A 26,268-nucleotide genomic window follows, 5' to 3' on the forward strand; every position below is an offset into this window, starting at 1 on the left:
CATCACAAGTGATAACACTGTGCAACAGTATTTTTGCTCAACTGCTAAAAACTCTTATTTATTATTGTTATTTAAGGCGTAAAATAACATAATGAATTATAATAATTGAGAATATATGAGTAAGGCTAGTTTTATATGAATACTTTCTTGTTAAAATATAAAAAGAAATACTTAAATTTCACAGTATTTATTATCTTCCAAATATTTTCCGGTATCCCACTCAAGGACCATTTCTCGGAAAATGAAAAACCCTATTGTATGCTTACATATGGGCATATATACATTATATATGTATATATATTATTATTTTTTTTAAAGAATATAGGCACATAATACATTAAATAGGTAGAATGGTAAGTTGGATAATATGTACAAACATTTATTCTTCATATACAATGATGAATCATTATTGATTACTTTTAAAATATAGAGTATTTGGAGCCTATATTTTATGTATGCATACATCAATTAGCATAATATATAATTTTCAAATTAGATTTATTTATTAATATTATTCATATGGTACAATAACTATACGAATATGGACAATTTTTGTAGAGAAAATAAATACATCACGAATGGGAACTTAAAAAATCTATTGTGAGTAATAAATCCCTTTCCCTCCATTTTCTCAAAAGGTCTATTTTCTCTATTCCTTCATTAATGACTCGCTGAGCTAACAAGGCAGGTTCTGCTCTAAAGTAATTTTCTACTTCGTCTGCAGCCTCTTGAGTACCAAAATTTGAAATGAAACTTTTTATTAACTTCGGATAATAGACGATTGCGGATTTATATTTTTCATCAAAGATATATCTTTGCTCCTTGAAGAAACTCCATGCTGTATTCCTTCCTAGAGCACTCCTAGAGGACATTGAAGTTAAAATATTATTAAAATCCTGATTAGGAATATAAGTACCATCAATAGCTGTTTGTAATATATTTTTCAGTAGCATTGCCTCATCTATAAAACCAAATGAAGTATAAATATTACTCCTTTCTTCAGCGGATTCATTCTCGCTAATAGAAGATAAGAAAAAGCCGAAATTGGTTAAAGAATCCCTCTTCATAGCAGCACAATATAAAGGCCCGACAATGTCAGCATCTAAAACATCCCCATTCTTTTTAAATTCCTCAAAGCGTTTGTAACAAGCATCAATAATCACATTATCTCCTGATTCAATCAGATTTATAAGAAGAAGAGATCTAATGAGAGGAACAAAGTAGCTCTCATTTTCAGCCTTAAAGACTTCAAATTTATGTATTGGGTTTGAGAGAAACTCGCAAACCCATGGATTAAAAGCGTCAAGTCCTTGTGGCTCATCCAACAAAAGTATGCGAAACTTATGAAGACAAGAAGAAATCGAATACCAAACTTCGTAATCATCGTCATCATTAAAATGTTTTACAAATTCTAGCACATTGATAGCATTGGATTTTCCAAGAAGAGTGAGAGCTATTTGATCATTGATCAGACATATTCGGTCATTTAAGCATATACTTTGACTTTCAATCGCACCATAAAAACATTTCAAACCCCCATACTCTGCTGAAAGTGGATAGTTGACTCGAAAGTAACCACAACATTGGGAATTGAAGTTAATAAAATCACTATCGACATCAAATTCATTGATTTCTATAGTAAGTTTCTTTTCTTTCATGATTCCTTTAAAGATAGTAATTCCTTCTTTATTCTTTAAATTGATTGGGATACTCCAAATCGTCGGAGGCACAGACTCATCCAAGGAAGGGTTGACTTCTTCTTGTTCAATTGAAAGAGATATACCTTTATTATTTTTGGACATTGAAAATGAAAGAATGGGAAATCCCTTATGTTGTACCCATGTAGACATGACATCTTTTACTGGAAAGTCAGAAGTAGATTCCAACTCCATCCATAAGTTATCTGTCGTAGCAATCGAAAAAGAATATTTGGTTAAATAATTTTTGATCCCTAATCGAAATTTTTCTTCTCCGAGCCAATTATAGAGCATTCGAATAACAGATGCTCCTTTATTATAAGGAATTATATCAAATATTTGTCCTATTTCACTTGGATCCTCAACTGGAGTTTGCACTGGATGTGAATTTATTAATGCATCATGTTCTAATGCTGGGTTCATTGTTTCATTTATAAATGAGGCCCACTCATTCCATTCAGGGAATAAAAAATCTGTACACAGAGTTTGAATCCAAGTTGCGAATCCTTCTTTTAGCCATAAGTGAGTCCACCAATTCATGGTTACTAAATTACCAAACCATTGATGAGCTATATGATGTGTAACAAGTCGAGTTATTTTTTTCTTTGTATTCTTGGAGTTAAAATTTGAATTGTACAGCAAGTATTTTTCTACCATAAAAAAAAACAATTTAAAAAATATTTTTATAGAGAATTTAAAAAAAATTAATCTATTGATTGCTCACCTTTAAAAGTTAAAATGCCCCAATTTTCCATAGCTTTGATGGGTAGATCTCCAATAGCTATCATATCTAATTTAGGTAACATATACGATATACCAAAAAAGTCCTTGTAGAAGTCGAGAGCCTGAATCCCTATATCCAAAGCAAATCGTCCTAACTCTGAGTTACCTTCATCAGTATAAATGCGTAAGGGAATACCATCAGTAGTTGTGTCTTGGATATAATCAAAGTGCCCAACAATGCAACACATGAGATATGTTGACATGAGAGGTGTGGTTTGAAAAATGATCAATTCATACTCTTCAGGTTGTATTTCTCCTAATATGCCTTCAAATGCTTTCGTACTTTCCTGAGGCATATTGGAAATAGCAACATAGCCTTTAGGAACTGATAAACACACATCAAAATATGCTTTATATTCGGGTTCGTCCCAACAAGGAAAAGCTGATCGGGCTCCTGTTGGTTCAAAATGACAAACTACGGCATAGCTATTATCTCTTTGTAAAGTTCGATAAAATCCAGAGAGGTTATCCCTGTGATAACCACGAAAAGATATTTGAATGATAGCTGAAACATCGTTTGGATCAGTAACAGGAAGCATGGGAGAATCAAGATTGATAAGAAGAATTTCGTCCGTCACAAAGTATAAAGAAGAAATATATCCTTTATCCGTATAACTATAAATTGACACAGTGTGAATAATCAAGTCCTTGCAATTAAGTATAATTTCATCAGATGGCTCTGAACAAATCACGGCAATCTCAACTCTTCCCTCAAATTCAAAAGTTGTAAAATTGGGTTGAAGTGTGATTTTGTAGGATATTGGTTTAACTCCATTAGGAATCCTTGAATATCCAGCAATTCCTCTATTGAAGAGGTCAAGTACTCTAGACATGGTTGCAGGATCACGCAGCATGGCTAGATAATAAGTTATAATGATTAAATATACATGAATAAATGGAAAAATAACTTAATTCTTCAATCAAAAATTTAACATTTATTTTAAAGAATTAATTCAAATCATTTCCAAATGCTTTAGTCATTTTTATATCGATTGAATAATAATTATAAATCTTATAACTGAGGATATAATTTACAATCATACTTGGAAATTCAGCAGAAAATTTGCCCATATCCTGCTTTCCATTCATTTTCGAGCTCCTCAATTTGAAAAAAAAATTGAACGAACAACGACAAAAACCATTGAATTGTATTCTTTCAGCCGTTCATACATTCGTCTCTTTTTCGTTTTGTTTCTGCCTTCTTTTCAATACTCTTCTCCACCATGTACAGATGAATCAAAAAGGTATTCCCTAAGATTAACAAAATCCTGGCAACAAATTCATCGAGAGGTGAGACAAATAACTCGTGAATCATCTCCTGCTGCTGAATGTCAATAGAAAAGGTGGAAACAATTCCATATACTGGAAGTCAACAAGTCTTTGTCCTGTCTAATTCCTTGAATATTTTCATGGATTCTAGTTCGAGTCTTCAGATTTCGTTCGTGCTTCTTTCTAGTTCATAATTATTACATAGTGTCCATACTGAACTGTTAAGGTTGTTTTTTTTTGTTTTTGTTCAGTAGCATCTGTGAAAATCCAATCTCATAGTGGGAGGAGGGATTTAATATTTTAATTATTTTTCGATAATGACTATAAGGGCTACGGGGGAGAAGTTTCTCTAAGTAATGACCTCAACTAAAACTCCACTGTTCAATAATATATAATAATTTTATAGGTACCTCTGCCTGGGAGATATAAAATAATTATATCCCAGCCTCCGCCAAAGATGTTGAACGGAGGATATGTTTTGCGCTCTACCGAGCCACTTAAAGAGTACTTAATGTACTCTGAAAATATTGGTATGACTGTGAAAAAAAAATTAATGTGGGAATATGTCATAATTATTTACAATTCCCCTATGAAGAGTATTTTGTATAGATCTTTTAGAAAAAGTTGAAATGATTGTGAGATTTTTTTTAATATGGTATTAAATCCAATAAAGTATCAAGTCGTAACTTCCAAGTCCAACTCACCACCTCAGGCAAAGAATAACATAAGTTAGATTCATAACTTGACACATCCGACTTTTTTATAGATTTTTCATTACTTTTTATTTGTGAGAAGGCGATTCTAAAAAATTCCCCGATGCCCATTCCAACATTATTTAAAACACTACTAACGGCCTTAATACTATTTTAGATCTTACTATTTTTACTTAACTAAAACAATTACTGTTTTGAGCGTAATAAGTACACTTGCACACTTGTAGGTCGACCGATGTTAAATCATTAGTCATTACTAACAAATCCAACGGGTAAAACGGAACTGTCCATTGATCATACACGTTTAAAAACGTTCGGTACTGTTCCAAATATGAGACAGTATGGATTACATTTACAAAACTCAGATGCACAGACCATATGAGTTAAGATCACGTTTGTTTAGGTTCAGTTTATTTCTTCTCCATTTTTTAACCATATTCAAATTACTAATTATTCTATTAGGATCTTGTATAAATTATAAAACTAAAGTTATAAGTTAGAGTCGTGGGGTGAGAGCCAAATTGTCTTAACAAAAAATATATATTTTACAGTTTGGAAATTCCATTCTTTCGTTATCATTATTGGCGTGTTCTATGTATAGAAGAAACACAAAGTAAACTAGAATGGGTACTCGTTCGAGCGGGAACCTCCGCATTAAATCTAATTGAGTGATGTTTCTCAATTTGTTCCAAATTTATGGTCGATTATGGATTTTTTTACGTTTTGTGTTACCTTTAACTCTCAAAATTAAATGGCCTTATAATCTTCCTACCAAGTTTGATAAAAATCGATCAATAACTTTTAATCCAAAATCCTGGTGACTAACAAACTAACAGTGGCAAAAACATAAACTCCGTTCAGCTTCGTTGGTGGAGGTAAAAGTCCGTATGTCAACTTTTCTTTCCATTGTTTGGTATCAACTTCATAGGAATTCATAAGAAAGAAGAATTTCCATGAAGATTTTTCCTTTTTATAGGTACAAATTGTAAGCCATTTTTTTTAAGTATGGTTCTTTTTAAATTCATTTCCCATTTCTTTTCAATGAATGCATATTGTGATTGCCAACTGAACAACATTTGTACTTAAAGATGGACTATAAATCCTTGATGTTCTGTCAAAAACAGGATCTCATCTAACACTGGGTACCTCAAAATGAGGAGTTTCAAAATTACTTATTTACATAAGTATCCAAAAATTGCTGTTTTTGTTTAAATTACTTCGGATATAAGAAAAAATCCAGATAATGTTAACTTATCATCTGAAAAATAGAAATGTTTCCTATATTTGGATTTAACTGCCTTATTATATCTGAAATTACATTGAAATTAAATCATTCAATACCATGAAAAGGTATTATTTACACCACTTTAAATAAAATTTCTATCTCCAATTTGATATTTTTAACGGTCGCTACCTTTCCTGGTTTCGGGGACATTTGCTACGATTGACGGGTTGCATCCAAATAGAATTTTTGGGAAAACTTTGTAAACATGTGTAAATAGGTTGTGTTAAAAATTGGCGATTCTAAGAAAAATCAACTCGGAATAATAGAGGCGAAACAAAAAGTGTCGAAACCGTCTCCGATTTCCTCTATACTTAAATTTTTTTCAACTATAATCTATTATGTATGTGACAAAAAAGAACCTCGTTATTTGAGATTTATTATCCGATTTGTTACTACCTTGGTATATTTTTTTATAAGGTACATTTTTAATGAGCTTAGACTCAACAACTTCAAGGAAGCATTCTATTACATATGTGCATAACTTTTGCCAAGGACTCTAATTTAAAGAAACACTTATAACTTTAATGATATTGATAAATGCCATTTATTCTAAAGGAAATAATAGTATCAAAAATGAAGCATAGGATATTTTTTAATTCAGAATAACATCAATAACTTTGGAAAAAAGGTGGAATTAAGTAATTCAGTATATGAGAATAATATTAGATTGCACCAACATTTTTCAACATGGGTTCCAGTTTCTTGGATTTGTGCAGGGACTCAGTTTCGGATCCCCCTCCAATGCACTCACCTCCAATGAAAACACGAGGCACCTAAAAAAGTACATACATTAACCTTCATATCTCATCTGAAAAAAATCATCTTATAATACCGTTCTTGCTCCAGTGAGACTTTTCATGTAGTCTTGAATTTCCTCGCAAAATTCAGATCCATCAATTTCTAAGATTTCTATGTTCTCAGGTGAAATGTCATACTTTTTCAATACGTCCTAAATATGGAATATGAAACGGTTATTTCGATATGAAAGGAAATACGATGTGAGCAAACCTTGGCCTTTGTTGCAAATGGACAGTAAGTTTTAGAGATGACGAATACTTTCTTGGACTTAATTTGTCCTTCAACATAACTTTTATCCTTATTAGTCATATTTGATGATTTATTATAAAAGCTTCACTGAAAATAAAATAAAGACTATTATTTAGCATAAAATCCAAAACAATATGTATTAAACATTCAACATATTTTATTATTTAAAATTTATACACACACTATTCCAACAATTGTCAGTATAATAATTAAACAAAAACTACATTACCACACGCGAAGCGTTTTGTTTATTTTGAAGCCAAGTTGTTACTTGACAACGCTTCAAGCAAATACTAGGAATTTACTTCCTTTTCTCCCCATAATAATAAAAATCAACAAATAACTGAATATGCTCGGTTCTGATCATTTAGAACCAAACCAACTAGAGCTCACGGCACTCAAAAATCCTCCACTAGACAGATTTGACTCTGCAATTTTAGTAATGCTTTTCTTTCTGTTCAAATCCGGCACAAGTCTTGTAAGAGAAGCCCGTGGAATATTTTGACCACTGCTTCCACCTGTTGGTATAGGAAGTAGAGGAAACCGGGTCTTTGAATTCTGGGCTGTGTTTAGGAGATTGTGTGACTGTTTTTGATCTTTACTGGAGGTCAGATTTGTTTGCACAGATTTGAGGGAATTCAAAATATAGAACCTGTTTGATGGAATGATACCACCAAATAGGCACTGATAGGCTACACTTGACTTTTGCACTCGATTGCTTATATGTTCTGAAAAAACGTCTAGGTCGAAGGGATCGATATGATTTTCAACTGAATTTATAATATCATTGTATTTCTCTGTCAATTCAAATGAATCCCCAGAAATCATGATATGATGAATGAATTTTAAGTCGAATAAGATTTGAAAGGCGACGTCTTGAGGAATCTTCTGCAACTTTTTAACAGTTTTTTCTTCATAGACACACAATAATTTAAGACAAATGTCATGTGAAAAGGAATTAAGAATACCAGCAGGGAAGGATTGAGGACCCACGTTGTAGATTATATTGCAAATATTATTCAAAGAGAAGACTAGAACAACAGAGGGCTGATTGGGAATCCTTATAACTGATTCAACGACATTTCCATCCTCAGATTCTTCGGAAATTGTCACTGATTCCCATTTTGGCAGTATTTCTAAATAAGTTTTTTGATCTCCATCGCCAAAACTAATACTTTGATCAATTACTTTAATGCAGTGTTCCTTCCAATAACCGAAATATAACTTGCTTTGATGGTCAAATTCTACTTTTAATTCATTTAAAATATTGTCCTTTTTAGATCGAAGGCTCAAAAGGTTGTCATCTGCGACTGACTTAGTAAGAGCTTCAAGCCAAAATGGCGACATTTCCGGAATGGCTTGATATAAACGACCTATATGAATCAGCATTGCATCTGGTGTTTCATTATTTTGATTACTATATTTTTGATTGATTCTGGAGAAAAGATCTTTAATATGTTTCGAAATGGTAGTCTTGACGTACTGAAGCACAGGCTCATTATTTGCTGAAAGGCTAAAAGGTTCAGGGCTATTCTTTTTAAGAACAGATTTTTTTAAATAGTCCATTTCAGATTTTGTAGCAACATAGTGAGAGACATCTTCCAAAAGATTTTTGAAGGTAGAATCAAATTGTGAACACAAGTTTTGGACTTCAGGAGAAAAGCACAGAGTTTGCATGGACAATTCATTTTTGGTGCCATTACCTTCACTCCATATGAAATTAGATAAGTTCATTTCATTATTTACCTCATTACTCTTCATAAGGGTATCTAGTTTGGACTCAATCACATATATACTTCCCCCAACCTTAGACTCAATTAATGACTCAACTCTTTCAACAAACACAACATCAAAAAATTCATTCCAAAGATTTAAAGATGAACCGAGGATTTCTTTACAAGCTATGTCCCATCGAGATTCGTCACTAAGTCCAGAAAACATCTCATATATTCGTTTTCTAATGGATGCTAGACCCTCAATGGTTGAAACGTGAGCTAAGATTCGGGATTTCGTCTCTTTCTTTAAGAATTCATGAACTTCATCCAACCACTCTCTCGTTATTTCTCTAACATCTTCCGCTTTAAGAAGAGTCTCTTTAAGGAGAACTGAAGGAATGAAATCCTTGATAACAGCTGGAAGAAATTTAGAAATTGGGCTGAGAGCCGTAAATAAATGATGCAGTTCCAGAGTTGGATTCTGAGAATCCTTTAGGGACTCCCTCAGATCCCCATCAATAAAAGCAGACTTCAAAAACAACAGAGTGCTTCTTATCGTATACAATATTTCTGCAACATAATCCTTTCCAGAAATAGATGAGACGACAATATCTTCAAGTCTAGAGCGACGCACCTTCAAAAGTACGTTTTTGTATAGAGATAGCGGTGAATCAGGAGGATCTAAAAGAACCATTCCAGCCAAAAGGGTGGAGTCCTCTCCCTTTAAAGCTAGTTTTTTATCCAAGGAGGAAAGTAACGTCGAACGAAAATGAGAAATAGACTCCCATTGCCGCTGAATGAGTGGAAGAAAATTCTGTTTCACAATAGTTGCATCATGTTGAGATGAACAAATGAGATTTGTTCGAACATGTGATCCAAGGAGATAGAGCTGTACACTCGTGTACAAATCCCCTTCCAGATGAGACCAAATCAGATCTGGTATATCTCTAAGAATTGATCACTACTCATTTAGCATGAAATATCAATTATTTTTTGGCAAAGAGATTTGTTTCTAAAAGCTAATTATAATAAAAAACAAAATATCAATTAATTTTGCGGTAAAGCAATGGATCATGAAAATGGAGAGTGAGCAAGCCTTAGAAGTTTAATTTGAGAGGCAACGTTCAAATAAGGTAGATTGGAAGGAGAAATTTCTTGAAGACCCGTTGCTCCAGTTGGAGTTGTGTCCCTTCTGAATGAGGGCGACAAGGAAATCTTCTCCACATCCGCCACGAGAGACGTCAAGGAGCAAGAGAGTAAAGAGATCTCTTCATTCATCTTCACAATAGTTTCTGCAGCGGAAAGGAGATCTCGATAGCGCTCCCCTACGGTGGTTCGGAGTTCCCTTCGCGTCTCTCCGATGCTCCAAGAGAACTTACTGGATATTTCTTTCATTTCATCGATTGTCTTGGAACGGAAGAGCTCCTCCGTTTCCTCGTTCAGGATTAGTGCAACACCCATTTTCATGCTCATAGTCAAGAATTCTTAATAGTAATTACTAAGAATCAAGTGACGTTTCGATCCTTCTATGACTTTGTTAGTGGTTTCTTTAATTTAATAATTAATTTCTTCACTACAAAATACTAACAAGCCAGAGTTAACAAACATAATACCCTGAGAAAGGATAATCATTTGACGATAGGCGTTTGATACAGGGACACCTTCTTCATATGGACTTGTAATAGCGTTGTATTCAAACCCATCTCTTCATAAATATTGCAATTCAGCGTGTCTTTCTCTATGATGCAGATCATCTCAGATTCTCACCTACATAGATAATCCAGAATTATGAATAAAACAGTCTATAGAGAGGTGATTCATTTGATGTCGGTCATTTTGGGTGTCTAACAACCAAATTGTATTACAATGAACCCCTTATTTCATTAAATTTGAAAGTAAAGGACTTAAATCCTACTTTTTATCAAAAATGTATTACTTTATTCTTTAGTTTTATTATAAATCTGATCCTAAAATGTGTTATTACGTTGTTATACAATCTTATTTCCATATTTAGGTAAAAATTAACTATTACAATAGAAAGACAAAAATATTTTTCTCTTATTATTGTACATTTGTCGTCCTCAATTGTACAGATTTAGACATTTTATTGGGATTTTCAGTACATACTGCTTTGATTATATTCAAATATCACTGTTTATCATTGGTACCAAGTAGTGTTCAATGCATGTGTTGAGTTTTTATTTATTCATTGTCATTTGATGGAGTTAAATACAGATACATTGGTAATTAGTTCACATGATAATATCAACTTTGTGCCCCCAAAATGGCGTTTTCTTCAATTTTGATGCAGTGTATGACGTCAGTGAAAACTCTATTGGAATAGGAATAAATATAACAAAAATTAGGAAAACTCGCTTATTTATATTTGTTCAAATATTTGTAACGAGACTTTACATTTTCTTAACAATTTTTTTATTGTCTTGAGGAAAAAAAATAATTAAGCAATCTCTTTTTATATAAAATACTTATTTTTGAAGTTTTATTTTAGAAAATAATGCCTAGGGTGGGGAGAGATATTTTATTTTTGTAATTAACTTTTTAGAAAAGAGCAAATCTTTTTATGGCCTTTTCAATAAATTATCGCGATATTTCATTTGATTAAGTTTTTGAGAACAATATATCTTACTATTTTTTTAAATCACCTTCTCTTAAACATTAGTAAAATAGTTTTTATATGGTTTTTTATTAAATTCATTCAAAGGTTGTATATTCAAATTTCTGATTTTACAAAATTGAATCAACTGCGGTGTGGCCAGCCAAGATTTCCCCTAAAATTTGCCCGAATATATCTTGAATTTTGATAGTAAGTTTCCATAGAATTGTCATGATGAAAGTATTGTTTACTGCTTTTGTTTATATTTATTATATAGAAAAAAATTTTCTATTTTCTATTTTATAGTTAGTAATAGACGTGAAAGATATAGTCAGAATAGTTTTACTAATCAAAATGTACAATGAAAGAAAGAGAGGTTACGGAGTGTGAAAGAAGATAGTCCTTTGGAAAATATTAGATGCTACATGTAGCGGCGAAATGAAGTAAATGTTGACGTCATGAGGAGGTTGAAATGGAATTAAAAGGTTGTTGTTGTTAGTAGTGACGTGTCAGTCCGAGTGTGACTTGAAAGTAGATAATACTGAATTAAATAATAATGATTCAATGAAGATGGAGCAATATATTTTTTTGGGCGTGCGCTTATTTTGACTAGAGTGCAATATATTTTCCTCATTTTTATAAAATTAATGCTTTAAATTTAAACTTTAACTCCTCATATCATACCCATTTTTATTAATAATTTTTTTTTTTTGATAGAATCCTATACCCCTTTAACAATTATCTTTTCAAGGTTACGAATATATGCATTATATATTTTTAATATAAACCAATTTTATAATTGAGCACATAATATATTAAGTACAATACATAATTATGCACTTTAAAATGTAGTTAATTCAAAATTCAATAAAACGTTTTGAAAAACAATTAGCATTTGAATAGTTCTTTGAAACACTTGCAATTTTTATTTGTATGAAGTTGACAGTTTACTTTAAAAATAAAAATTATAACTTCAATATTGAAGAGATTTGAACTAATTCGACTAGAAAAAGTGTGGGTTAGGTGGTTATTATTACTGCATGGCATTTTTTGAAACCATGAATTAAAATAATAATTGTTTAATTATTAAACTTTCTATACAATTTTTGAAGATTGCTCTAAAAATGAGTAAGATATGAGCTGTTCAAGTTTTAATTGACTGCATTTCCGTTCTGAATTGATCTTTTTTTTTTTGCACAGCCGTCAAGTACATAAAAAGAGCGCGTTCCATATTCCTTTGAGTGTTCCGTGTGTGAGCCGAGGAACTGCTCGCTGAAACTTCAATTCAATTCTTTTATTACCACTAGGCACTTTGAAGTTACAACTGAGACATTGCGAACTACTAAGCCGATGGTCCAACTCATGAGGGCCTTCAAGTCATTTCCGCTCATCCTCTGCGTCCTCTTTGGAGTAGTGTACGGGGAGCTGGAGCAGATTTCTAACAAGAGTGAACTAGTGAAATTAACGGAGCAGGAGGAATATGTGGTGGTTCTCTTCGGAGGGGATACGGAAGAGACCCTTGAGAACGAACTCTCTGCCATTCGAGAGGATTTGGTGGATTCCCTCAACGCTTGGGTTGTCAAGTTGGAGGATGATGATCTCAAAAAGGAGATTGACCCTCATGTTGGCTCTGATTCCATGATCGTCTTTTACCGCAAAGGAGTTCCCGTCATTTACAAAGGAGCTGCCTCCGATGAAGAGCTCTTGGAAACTCTGATTGCCCACAAGGACAAATGTAGTCGTGACCTCACAGACACGTCTTTCGAGCATTTAACTCAGGCTGCCACGGGTGCGACCACCGGAGACTGGTTTGTACTCTTTTTTAAAGAGGATCTTGCAGAGAGTGTCTCCCTCTTCCCACGCATGGAAACACTGGCATGTCTACATCGGGGGAGAATTAATATAGGAAATGTCAATCGTGGCTCCACTGGAGCGGTCACGGGAAGGAGATTCAATGTGGATGCTGTGCCGTCCATTATTCTTTTCAGATTAGGAAGAATGTATCGCTATGACTCGGACAAATTTGATATCGACTCCATGTCAAAGTTCATCACCGAGATATACAAAGAAAAGAAGGGAGAGTCTATTCCAATGCCGAAATCAGCCTTGTAAGTAAAAAAACCCTTATCAAATGAGTCTCTTACAAATACTTTTTATTGTTTTTATTTCAGTGATGATTTAGTTCAACTCTGCGTGGATTTACTCAAAGAGAATCCCTTGATGTGTCTAGCTGTAATTGCTATACCTTTGATCATTATTATATCTTTTATTTATCTAACAAAGTCAGAAGAGCCTAAAGCAAAGAAGAAAAAGAAGAAGAAGGACACGTAATTTCCTGTTTATTCAATGAAAGGGAGGCTGTGATACCCTGAAAATTAGAATACAAGTGAATATCACTCCATTGAATGATAAATATTCAATGATAATCATTATTAGTATTATAAAAGACAATGCAAAATCCATTTGTTTTACATCTCATCGTTGTTACTCCTTTTTCTTCACCATATTTTTTTTCCATGTTTAAATAAAAACTGCATTTAATGTGATTTTGGTTAGACTGTCATTTTCTTTTTTCTGAAAAATATTTCAAATTTTATATCTGTTTTTTATTTATCTATATGAGTCAATTAGATATGTAACAGCCAACAGGTGTTGCAAACACACACCTTGAATTGAAAGAAAGTATGTATTGATTATCATGATGTACATGAATACGTTTAAATATTTTTTCCCATTCCACATGTTGTTGATAAGTATAGGTTTGTGACTGAAGTACTCTTAAGGCTTTAAAATTATCTATAATCTGAAAGAGAATGATTGAATGTGTATTTGCTCATCACTCTAGCAAGATAAATGTTATCTTCTATATTTAAATCACTTTATCCATTACGCTCTGAAGGATGGGAAAAGAAGGGATAACTTGTAGTATTAGGAAGCATTTCAACATGGAGTATAATTTTCGTACTTACCCATTGAGTAGAATATAAAATTAATGTTTACTTCTGTAAAATTATGATAAAGCATATTTTTTTGCCGTAAAATACTGAAAATAAGGTTAAAAAATCTGTTTATCCTCAAAAGATTTGTGCGATTTTAATAATGGTTGATTAATCCATTTTTGCTCCTAATTCATAACTTATATTATATATTATTTGTTTTATGAAATTCATATTTTTGATAGTTTTTTTTACTAAAATTTATTAATAAATTATGTCAATTTTCTTTCACTTGTAGAAACATCTTTAGTTGTAGAACACGGAAATAAGTAACTTTTGTAGAAAAAAATTATACTTGGCTTAAAAGTAGGTCAGTCAAATTGAAGTTTATTTTTCAAGTTCAAAGTTCAATTTAAGATAATAACATATAGTTCAATATATTATAATAATTATAACATATATATATATATATAATTAACATCTTTTTGTTTAAATAGGTTCATATGACTCATTCAATAAATAATAAGGAATTAATTAGTCCATTATATATATAATATATGCCTCATCAATATTGATTAGTTTAATTATGAACCCTGACTAAATAACAATGACACGAATTGCTACTCAAATTTACAAGCTCACATTTGTATTGCTTTTTCTATAAAGGAATGCCCTTGATCCACAGATTAAACATCCATGAGGATATATTCTCTTGAGATTAATTTTTTTAGTACTCGAATTATGAAGGAGTTGATGATATATGATCAAAAAGGGATTAGGATGGCTTGTTGCTGTTGGCGTTATGAAAGACAAGTTTGGGGTGTTGAGAGGGATTCACAAGGATTTGAGCCCGATGAATACTTCTTTTTAGGGGTCTCCTACTAAGTAACATTATAATCAGTTCCTTTTCGGAGACATTTGGATAAAATTTTCTGAGATCATGGAGTTTATTCCTTCTATTTATCGCATATGTAGCACGTCGATCGTCAGCAATGAGCTCTTCGACCAGAATGATGTGACCTTCATTCTGATCCTCCTTAGTTTCATCATTATTATGTTCAACCCGATCAATCCTTCTATTTTCGAAGGAGGGGTAAGGGAGTCCACGGGATGTGGGAGTGAGGAGAGAAGCAATTAAGAACAGAGCGATCTGAAAATGCAAAAAAGAAAAGGGCTAAACGGGTGGCAAACTATGGTATAAAAATATTTAGGTATGAACCAGGAAATGTGGAAAACGGTTATTGTGAATATTAATCATTATCAATAAGGAACCATTTGCAAAATATGGTAGTACTTAGCGTAGTTAGTTCTTTCATTATTAATGCTATTTTTTTCGTCTGGGTAATCAATACATAGTTATAATTAACCTGTAGTATCAAGAAGTAACTTAACCTGGGGGATTTCCGTATTTTTCTATTATCTTACATATAAGAGATATATGAAGGATCGTAGATAAATTGGAACAATGCTAATGTTATTAGTCTATGAAATAGCCAAGGTATCACAAATGACCGGTAATACAACCCTTATTGGTGGAAACAAACCACTTAGCTAGGTATGATAATATGATATTGTGTTCAACGAATAGCGCTGTAGAATGATCTAATAACAGTATCCAATTATGATACTAAGCAAAAGGCATTCTCTTCCTTGTTGTATCAAAAATAATTAAGAAAAAGTTATTTCTTCTACCTACTAGTCATATGTAAGATCTATATATATATGAAAAAGATGTATTTTATATAATACTTATCTGCGTATCTAACTGCCCTTCATAAAAGGTATGTAGCTTTGTATATACATTGTACAGGGTGGTCCAGATAAATTAGGAAAATCTTTTAAGGGTTATACACAACAAACTAGATGGGGGTAGAACCATAGTTTTTTTACTATTTGAAAGCTACATTTAATGATATTCAATTATTCATAATGAAATCCGTCTTTCCTGATAATCTCAGCCATCCAGCGCCGTAAGCTTTGACAGGACCGAGCGACCTCGTGCGGATCTAGCTTTCCCATTGTACTGGTTTTCACTTTTAATTTACATTCCATGGATGGATGGGGTAGCCCAAGGGAAAAAATACACCTTCCAACAAGACAGTACATCGGCCCACAAGGCCAAAAAAGTGCAGGATGTCTTGGCCACAAAATGTTCTCAGTTTTGGAGCCCGGACCTGAACCCATACAATTTCGATCTCTGGGGAGGGTCGAACATGAGGCCTGTGCTACGTATCATTCGTCTGTGGAAGCCCTGAAGAATTCCAGTACCCGTACAATGACTGAGCGAGATCCGCACGAGGTCGCCCAGGCCTGCCAAAGCATCCGGCGCCGTGTGACCAAGGTTATCTAGAGAGGGGAATCAAACTTAGCCTTCAAATAATAATAACATTAGGATTTACCCCATCTAGTTTGTTCGTTATAAGCCTTTAATGATTTTCGCAATGTATCCGGACTACCCTGTAAATACGTTATACAAATCCAGGGACATAGTATGTATAACTCGTTGTTTGACTTCTACCTACTTTGATCTTTATAAAACTTTATACATATATTCATTCGTATGATTATTATACCTATAACTAAAGGATACGGAAGTTTAATATTTGTATAACGATATCCTCTCCCTCTCCAAAATTTTCAACTTCTTTTATTTACTTTTTTAACAGATAAGTAAGGATTTATTTTATATTTCATGGTATTTACAGACAAAACCTAGGGTAGTAGGGGTTAGTTATTACAATTTTATTAGATACGGAAATCCAAAGTTGGTATTTCTTTAATAAAATTGGCAATTGAAAGGGACACATAAAAAAATACTATTTCTTACCACTTTAAATGACATTTTGCCTCCGCCTTCCTTCCTGGTTGATAGATCAAACTAACTAAATTAACTAGTAATAATACTGAGTAAATTACACATGAGGAGGAGGTGATGATCAGTTTCAAGAACTCTTGCACGTAGTAGTGAGGAACCAACAAAACTGTTGTCGAAATCAAGTTTAAATCCATATTTACATTTTTTTATTCATTCTATATGTCAGCATGTGGGGAGGATTAAACTACTACGGTGTTGCTGCAGCTTCTGCTCTGCATACGGGCACTCAAAATACCTATATAAATTATATATACTGTATATGTATAGTTTGTCTAAGGTAGGGCTCTTATTAGCCCCGCTTTATATGGACTGAAAGGGTTTGATTTACGGAGAAGGCAATTTCTTGGAATTTACTTGAATAAATGAAAATTTCATAATTGAAATTTTTTTATTTGAATTTTTTTTTCCCAAAAATGTATTTTTTTGTGAAGAGCTATAGATTTTTTAAATGTTTTTGTAAAAATTTTAACTTTTGGATTTTTTTTATAGAAATTTTGAAAACCAAGCTCCCAAATATAATCCTGCAAATGCCCCTGACAGATGGCGATCCTCATGAAGCTCCATCAAATGGCTTTATGAATAAACAAAAAATACTCAAAAGCGTTGAACTCTACTTGATGCCAATTATATACAGTGATATTTGCAATTAAATTAAGGTAATAAGGACTGAAAATTGATTTGAAATGCCTAAATTTGTACAAATTTTGTTTGTTGATCGATTAGCGACGAAAATGTAGGGATATCAAACGAAAAGAATATATTATTTTTTCCGTTTTAATTGTTAATTTTTATCGACAAATGAAAATATGATTGTATAACGATGTAATATAATATTTTTCATATATTTTACTTCTTAGGGTCAGTTATCTAAAACGCCGTTACCTTTATTAGATCACGCAACCTTTCTTTCAAAAGAAACAGAACAAAGGCCCGAGATCTTCTGGTATTTAGGCCAATAACTCAATCATAGCTTATCATTTAGTTCTGAAGTTCTTCCAGACAACTATCATTGTCATATTATTTGTCCATAATTTTAAAAATGTATACATTTCATAATATTCAAATCCTTTAGTATGTTATTCGATACTGTATTATAATATTGTTTTTTAATATAGCTACACATTGAATTCCTATATGATAGCCAAAATGTCTTCATATAAATAATAAGATGACCAATAAATATATATATGCGTCGAGAGATGAACAAGAAATTATATTCCTGTCCTTTCGGAAACAGAGCATAAGTATTCATAACTTATTACATGACATATCAAGCCAGAGGATGGGATCGACAGCTGACAACAAAATACATAGGATGTTTTGTGTTAGCGAGGTAATGCCGTGATAATCAAACTAGGCAATAGCAACGAACTTGTGCCTCACATAAAAAAAAGTAAAAGAAATTTAATCTATTTATATTTCGTTTTAAATCCTAAGCATTTTCTAACACACAAGTTAATTTTCTGTTGACAACCTAAAGATTTTTTTACTTTATCAAGCTGTTATCATTATTCTATCATTCTTGAGGAGATAACATATAAGTATTGAGTAATTGCGTGTGAATATGGGTATGAAAAACGTAGAGTAAGATTAAGGCCTTCTTGGGAAGTAATATCTATATTAATAAAGCAACGTTTATCTGTTCGTCGTCGCCTAATCACTGGGCAATGTTGGGTACAAGTGCAAGTTACATTACGTATCAAAGATGTGAGCTTTTTACGACTAGCTTTTTTATCCACTCTCAACCACAACTGTCAAAAGGGGAAGGAAAGATTTGAAAAAAAAACATTTGGTTGGTAGTCCTTTGTATTTCTCTTGTTGCTAACTGTTAATTATTATTTAGATAAATGTTTTTGATAATTATAAACATTGAATTGATAATATTATCAATGACAGGGTATGAAATGACACAAATTATACAGGAAGGCCCTTAATTAATATAATTTAATAAGGAAATCAAAATCCTATTGCTGATTTCATAGTACGTAAAGTTAGCTGTTTAAATAATACAAGAGTCAACTTATGAAAGTTAATTAAAACAGCTGGAAAAAAAAAATTAGAATACATATGTCATTGTTTAAAAAAATAAACGATCTGTGTTTATGGACAAAAAACAATCCACTTTTATTCCCATCATTTTTCGATTTTTTTCATTTAGTAAAGCTATCAGGATTATTCTTTAACTTATAACTATAAAGTAATCATTTTTACATGAAAGACGAAGGGTAAATATGTGGAGTTGTAAGTATAAATCCTTTTTTTTTCTTGTATCTACCATCAACTAATACAGTATAATTACAGGATGATCGTAATAGGTATCATGGAGAAGAACTTCAAATCCATTTACTCCAAAAATAGAAAATTACTATAAACATACATAAATAGAAATATACCGTACAAACTCTAATGACTGTCAACGCGGAAAGGTATTCAAACCATTATGATCGATTGAGTCGAGACATCTCTCCTTTTTTTACAATTTTTAAATGTTCCCTAAAACTATTTAGACCAGGAGTAGGCAACCTTTGAGACATGGAGTGCCAACTTCAACATTTATAATCAATGAGTGTGCCACTATCAACAATAATGGTACAAAACACACACAAAATACAGGAATATGTTCTAATTTGGAATTTTATTTTGCATAGAAAATGTGCTTTACAAATAAAACTATTACAGTTATTTTTTTATTACTACTCATATCTTAATCATACATTTCTAACATAACATTAGAATTTTGATTGTTATTATTATTGTAGGACTAGGCATGTACACCATAACAAACAGTAACTTAATAGTGTAAGCGGAGGCTATATGCACAATTAATCTTGCCTACCAGTCAGTGTGATCCCCTTCCTTGTTTTTCTTGACTCAGACTTCTTGTCTGGGATTCATGGTTTGCCACTTTCAATTGCAAATATGACTTGGAATGATCAGTCCTCAAACAGCTGCAGATAGGGCTGAGCACACTTTTCATTTACAAAACACTTTTCACACAAGTAACTTAAACCAAACACTGGGAGGAGGGCCAATGCACTGTTCCTTAGACAGCCGAACATATATGTAGCAAAAGCCCAGCATTGAGGATGCAGGCTTCGTGTTGTTGTACAGGGATAGATTCCAATTGCTTTTGGAGCTCTGCAAACTTCGTCACCTACACTGATGAGCTATTTAGCTCTATCAACTACATCTCCACGTCCCGTACATCCATCCAGTCGATCAGAATGCGTCTAGGACCTATCCATCAAAGCTGCCAGGCTTGATCAAGAAGGAAAACATCGGACCGTACCGTCTGAAATCCACAAAACAGGTCGTAAACTCACCTGAAGCTCAAGGATTTATTCGGCTATTTCAGCGGCGCTGATGTTGCATTTCGAGGACCACCCCTCAAGTGTCGGAAGTAGATGAAAGTGTTTTGTGATCTGAGAATACTGCAAGCTTGGTGACAAAAGCATTTCACGTTTCAAACATGTCCAGAACAGTTTGTCCTGCGCCTTGCAGTCTGAGATTGAACTTGTTGAGGTCCCTGGTGATGTCCGCAAGAAACAGAAGTTTCACAATCCACTTCTTGTCTTCCAGTTGCGGATAATGTTGTCCTTTCTCTGTCAGAAACACCTTTATGGCTTACAAAGCGCTCGAGAACTTTTCTGCAGCTCAGCCATATCAATGCAGAGTGGAGAGGAAGATTTGTGTATGCACTGTCCATTTCCTCTAGCAGGGATCTAAAGTTCCTTTGTGTTTGTGCATAATGTTAAACAAGGATGTGGATCACCTTTGCCACTGTAGCCATGACATCATTAAAATCTGAAGCAGACATTTAACCACACAGGTTTTTCCTGATGAATTATGGAGTGGAATTTCCTAAGGGGGTGGCCAACTATTTCTTCAATTAGTTTGAGGGCTCCGTTCTGGTTGCCAACTATTGAAGGTTTGTATTTACAGCAAACACCTTCCAAATAACAACTCCCATATCCTCACAATGCGCGTAATCGCCGTAGCTACGTCCTCGTGTCTGTTTGGTTCTAGCATTGGGCTGTAAGCCAGTGGTTCTCAACGTGGTTCATATAGAAATTCTTGTTGTCAACAGATAAATTTGAGCCATCTCACAAAAATGTAACTAAACAACATAGTTTATGATCAGTTGTATTAAGAAATAGTTCACTCTGAAAGACTGACAAATAGAAACATTTATAAGCAGTATTACTTTCATAAGAACTTAATCACATTTAAACATCTACTATTACACACTTAATTATAATTAATGCAAAATAGAAAAAGTGACAAAACAATTAAATTTATTGTTTTTTATTTATTTATCAAAAGGTAATTGAATAAAATACATTCTTTACTTTCTAGTAGAAAAAACGTACTTTTCTTTTTACATGGTAAAACACTTTGATAACATAAATGTTTATAATATTTTTGTAGCACAACTAACAGGATAAATTTAAACTTCACACACTGACATAATATTTACAAATCTATATTTTCCTCATTTATTGATTTTCCAGCGTAAGTGAAAGATTAGTGACTACCTTGATCTTGGTGTTTCAGGCACAGTCTGATAGTTCCACTGCTGTTGAGGTCCAATTTATTTCTTTTTTTACTAAAAATATCGAAAACTGCCGAGAAGCCAGATTCCCCCATCCATGTGGTAGGGAAAGAAATAATACTTGGTTCTACATGTTTGAAAACATTTGGGCACGAGTCCTTTAATAATGTGTAGGCAATGAAACCTTCTTTGTCAACTCTTCTTCTGAGTTTTACATTATCTTTTAAGTCCAACAGCATTTTGACAACTCACCATTTTCATCCGCTGGCTCATAATTTCCTAAATCTACAACCCAAAGTGGATAATCCATCTTCAATAGGTCATGGTATCTTCTCTCAAAATCCACAATAAGGCCTTCAAGATGGGCATGGATACAGCAATGCGTTCTGATGAAATTTTCAAATGATGTAAGATTTTTTTTCTCACCTGTTTTTTCCAATAATTCAATTTTATGACATATCCTTTTATCTTCTGAGCAGAGGTAACTAAGTCTGATGTTCTACCTTTTAGGTTCAAGTTAAGCTAAAGATATCACTGAGAGAACATATTTTTGATTTAAACTTAGAAATCCCTTCCAAAATTGTCTTAGCTTTATTTGCTTGCTTCCTAGAGTTAGAATCAATAATTTCAGACTTGAAATTGAGAAAGTTGGCTCCAACAAATTTACTAGTCTTTCAAGGCTCAGGCCTTTTGACAACCGTCTTACTTCTGTGTGAAGCAATAGGGTTTTGAAATTTTCATCTCCACAGAATTTCCCTAATAATCTATAATTAACTGAATTTGCTTTGACAAAGTTAATTGCATGTATGGCATTATTGAGTGGTTCTTCCATGTCTCCTCCAATATTCTTAACAGCCAAAAGCTGTCTGTGGATAAGGTAATGAATATGAAATATGTGAGGAGCAACTGACTTCATTCTTGAAATAAAGCCTTCCACCTTTCCAGTCATGGCAGCAGCCCTATTTGATGCAATGTGGATCAAATTAGTCAATGAAATGTTTTTATGATTTGAATACTACATTACTTCATTGAATATATCTTCTCCACGAGTAGTTTCAGGCAAACTTTTAATAAAATTCCTTAAATCAACTTTGTGGATAAATCTGACATAGACAAGAAGATAGCTTCATTGTGAATTGTGATCTCATAATTTATTCATCATCTAAAAACTTTTTATTATGTTTTTCAATAAATTTCTTTGTATCCATGTATAATTTATCTATATATTTAGTGCCTTTTATAGATTGTTATGTAAAAATCTGAATTAGTTTCAGTGTTTAACCATTATACTCCCTCTGGTAGAAAAAAAAGTAAAGTTTTTTTTTTTTCAAACACACCGGAATTAAAAAAAAAAATTCCATCCATGGGAAGAAGCCCAAATAAAACCACCCTATGACAGGGAGGGGGTATTCTTTATATAAATACCTGGTTAGAGTATTTAATTAAGACAAAATAAAAAAATGAAAAATAATGTTCTTATAATTAAAAAAAACCTCAGCACCACTAGGCAGCAAATGGCGAAGTAGATCAAAAAAATCTTAGTTATTTTCAGAATTTTGGTACATTGAAATTTTTGAATGAGAAAGATGTCCATGGACTGAAAAAGCTTGAGAACCACTGCTGTAAACTGCAGTGCTCCTCTCTGGGTTTGTCGTGTTTTGTATCAAAGTCTCTCTTAATGCTGGAAGTTCAGGACACAACATTGTCAGAGCAGAGTATGCACACAGCGCGATCTTTGAAGTACAAAAAACGATATTTTTCCGTCCAGGAGGGCTGAAATGTACTACCTTTGTTGTTTTTTTCTAGCCGGAGACTCTGCTATCTCAGGTAAACAAATTGAACACAAACTAAACGTGAACACATGTGTTTTAAAAGTTAACAAATGTGGTCCGTGCAGATATTTTTATTTTAGGGCAATAAGTTTTGTAAAGGAATCCAGGAAAGCTCACCTTTGCAAAATATGACTAAAGCTCAGAACCTGTCAAAACCTTACAACTTTTCAAAACTTGGGATTCTCTTTTTTTCACAGGCTACAATATGTAGAAACTTGTTGAATTTTCTGCAATGTGTACTTTTAATCCCAGTTTGTTTGAAAAGTGTTCTATGTTTGATTTTTTTAGACCATTAGGAGTAATCGACATTGCTTGGAATCACGTAGTTAATTAAGCACACGCTCAAAAGTCCTCCTGAGACCAATACTTGTCTACATTAATATAGATGAATGATAATTGATAAATGAATATTTCTAAATGCATGAGGGGGGGGGGGATATTAAACATAAATGTCTATGGTTAATCGATTTTTTTTAATGCTGATCCAGCTTGGAGCGTGCCCGTGAATATGCTTCCACGTGCCATAGGTTGCCGACTCCTGATCTATACTAAGAAATCTATTTATTATATAAGATGTGCAAAAAAAAAGGACCTTATGAGGGATGTATCAGGATAGAGGATTGTATGTATCTACAGGAGGAAGGCATTTAATGCTTTTCACCTCCTAACTAAAATCTAGTTGTCAAATTTTTCGAAAAAAAAGAAATAATAATGTCGTCAAAATTTGGACTTTTGTTGTTTTAATTTAAAATGAACAATATTCATTGCTTTTTCTTTATTTATTTTTTTAAATTTGTCTTTTTAATTAAATAAAGTAGGAAAATTGCCGAAGAAAAATCTTAGTAACGTTAATAAAAAAGACAAATCGTTTTAAGGTTGGAGGGGGGAGTCAAAATACTCTACGTACCGCTATATCCCAAGCTATATTTAATGTGCATGCTGCTCGTCAACATATAAACAGGCTACATTTTTTTTTTTTTTTTTTTTTTCAAAATTGAGTGTGAACTGCATTTGTATTCTTCGACATATTATCTTCAATTTCTATCAACAAATTATTCTTAGTAACCCTTTGTGTGTGCTGCAAATTACATTTAACGAAACCGAAATTCATCGTCATAATAAAGAATGAGAAATTTATGTATTATACGGTTAAAAGAACCAATATAGTTAACATTCTTGGGTATCTTAACTCATCGCAAAATTTGAATACAAACCCTACAATTGGCTAAATATGTCAATAAAATATTAGGAAGTATCTATGTATGGTTCTAGGGTAGCCAGACTTTATGGAGATAGTGGACTATATGGAAACAACCAATCAAATCACTTTATTCTGATCCGAAAAATATTGATAAAATCGGTAGTTCGAACCAAAACTTTACAAAAAAGGAAGAATTGGGCTAATTTAGCTGCGGGAAGAAAGAAAGAGAAAAGAAGCTAAACAATATTACAATAATTTGAAATCGTATTGTAATTGTTCAATTCAAATAAAAGATTCTGACGTATTCGTTTTTGTAAATCGGAGCAGTCTTCATGTGGTCGGTGGATTACAGATGAAAGAGAAGCCCACTTAATTTACTCAGTCACTTCACCAATACCTAGATCGAGATCAACTCGTCAAGAGTTCCTTAGATGGATTGATGAATGATCATGTTTACTGCCTACCTATGCGAGTAGCATGCATTACCAACAGATGAGTTGGGAACACGTTAGTAAGTTTCTGATCAAATAGAATAGTTCAAAAGCAAGTTTTCCTCCAGTGAATTCCTATCCTGTGTCTCATATTCCATTAGGAGTCGTCTCCATCCCAAGATGCATCGCTAGGGATTGCTGTCAAGCAGAGTTTCTTTTAATGAACACCAACTAGAGCGGATTTAATTGGATGTAAATTTTGTTCCTACCTTATATAGGGCCTCATGTCAAACTGCATAGTGGACATAACAATCAGAGCAATAAGAACTGTGGAACTATATAATAAGAACAAGGTTCACAAGGTTTCCCCAAATCTCCCCGTGAGATTAAATTCCTAAAGTTTTTCCGTCGAAGTGACTTCTGACTATGATATTTCTAATTAGTTGATTGTCTTTTTTTGTTAAAATTGATTTACCTGACCCAGATTTTTATATGGTATCGTTTTATTATTACGAATTATGCATATATATTAAACCAAATAGTAACACAATACAAATTCTAAAGTAAATAAATATATATGGATCCTTTCTTCCCAGTTGTGAACTCTATAGGCGTAGTAGTATCATGAAGATCAAGAGCTGTAGGTGCTTCTAGAAGAGTAGAGTCACGAAATTGGTGGAGGAAGATGTACTAAATCAATTATATTGAGGGAATCGTTGTGGAAGGACAATATGAGTTTGATATATTATATACGAGTGTTTTTCGAACTTATAATCAAACAATTATTTCAACAGCTAAAGTAATTGTTGTTATTGTTATTCATAAAATTATTCCGAGTAGGAGAATTTGCCATGAATATTTTTGTTACGATTTACTTTTATTGATAAACACAACTTCTTTTAAAAGAGAAGTTAATTTTAAATATGCCATCATTTATTATATTATACCAAAGAATCCTAATGAAACTTTTGAAATTCAGCACCACAACTTTAAAATTGAAACCATTTTTCGGTAATCTGATTTTCTGTTATGTATTGATGAAAAAGATATATTTGAAAAGGTTTAGTCTTCAAATGTCATTTTTGTAACTCTAGTTATTTGAAAATAAGATATTTTTAAAATAAATTATATATTTGTAAAGGGATTGAGAAGTTTCGGTTTTAAAGTTATGGTGCTGAATTCCAAAATTTTCATTAAGATTCTAATTTTTTATCTTAACGTTTGTACTAGGGAAACTTCTCGATTCCTTTACAAATATATAATTTTCTACATACGTTAAGATAAAAAATTAGAAACTTAAGAATATTAAATGAAAATC

The 26,268-nt window shown here is 32.7% G+C and overlaps 4 protein-coding genes across 7 annotated transcripts; 1 reads left to right on the forward strand and 3 right to left on the reverse strand.

The window, feature by feature from the left end:
* Window positions 1–481: 481 nt before the first annotated feature.
* LOC121122113 (puromycin-sensitive aminopeptidase-like protein) lies at window positions 482–3,392 on the reverse strand. 2 transcript variants are annotated; one of them, XM_071890035.1, is made up of 3 exons: window positions 2,422–3,392; window positions 917–2,347; window positions 724–861 (listed from the first exon to the last, which is right to left on the reverse strand). In XM_071890035.1, the coding sequence occupies exons 1-3, from the start codon at window positions 3,332–3,334 to the stop codon at window positions 851–853; spliced, it is 2,355 nt and encodes a 784-aa protein (XP_071746136.1). In that variant the 5' UTR covers window positions 3,335–3,392; the 3' UTR covers window positions 724–850. The 2 variants fall into 2 exon arrangements, with proteins under 2 accessions (XP_040573053.1, XP_071746136.1); XM_040717119.2 differs by having other exon boundaries at window positions 482–2,347.
* Window positions 3,393–6,267: 2,875 nt separating this feature from the next.
* LOC121122016 (glutaredoxin-1) lies at window positions 6,268–6,998 on the reverse strand. The gene is made up of 4 exons (XM_040717024.2): window positions 6,976–6,998; window positions 6,756–6,881; window positions 6,580–6,696; window positions 6,268–6,520 (listed from the first exon to the last, which is right to left on the reverse strand). The coding sequence occupies exons 2-4, from the start codon at window positions 6,852–6,854 to the stop codon at window positions 6,410–6,412; spliced, it is 327 nt and encodes a 108-aa protein (XP_040572958.1). The 5' UTR covers window positions 6,855–6,881; window positions 6,976–6,998; the 3' UTR covers window positions 6,268–6,409.
* A 25-nt stretch (window positions 6,999–7,023) lies between these two features.
* Window positions 7,024–17,083, reverse strand: Cog1 (conserved oligomeric Golgi complex subunit 1). 3 transcript variants are annotated; one of them, XR_011781248.1, is made up of 4 exons: window positions 16,887–17,083; window positions 14,093–15,209; window positions 11,505–14,016; window positions 10,687–10,841 (listed from the first exon to the last, which is right to left on the reverse strand). XR_011781248.1 is itself a non-coding variant. In XM_040717021.2 (3 exons), exons 2-3 carry the CDS (start codon window positions 9,980–9,982, stop codon window positions 7,158–7,160), a joined length of 2,676 nt encoding a protein of 891 aa, XP_040572955.1. In that variant the 5' UTR covers window positions 9,983–10,841; window positions 16,887–17,062; the 3' UTR covers window positions 7,024–7,157. The 3 variants fall into 3 exon arrangements, 2 of the variants coding, with proteins under 2 accessions (XP_040572955.1, XP_071746260.1); XM_040717021.2 differs by lacking the exons at window positions 11,505–14,016; window positions 14,093–15,209 and adding an exon at window positions 7,024–9,456 and having other exon boundaries at window positions 9,606–10,841; window positions 16,887–17,062; XM_071890159.1 differs by lacking the exons at window positions 14,093–15,209; window positions 16,887–17,083 and adding an exon at window positions 7,024–9,456 and having other exon boundaries at window positions 9,606–10,841; window positions 11,505–11,642.
* Window positions 12,474–13,669, forward strand: LOC121122013 (uncharacterized). The gene is made up of 2 exons (XM_040717022.2): window positions 12,474–13,231; window positions 13,295–13,669. The coding sequence occupies exons 1-2, from the start codon at window positions 12,474–12,476 to the stop codon at window positions 13,452–13,454; spliced, it is 918 nt and encodes a 305-aa protein (XP_040572956.1). The 3' UTR covers window positions 13,455–13,669.
* Window positions 17,084–26,268: the final 9,185 nt, after the last annotated feature.

Source organism: Lepeophtheirus salmonis, chromosome 7 (genome assembly GCF_016086655.4).
Source record: "Lepeophtheirus salmonis chromosome 7, UVic_Lsal_1.4, whole genome shotgun sequence".
Classification (NCBI taxonomy): domain Eukaryota; kingdom Metazoa; phylum Arthropoda; class Copepoda; order Siphonostomatoida; family Caligidae; genus Lepeophtheirus; species Lepeophtheirus salmonis.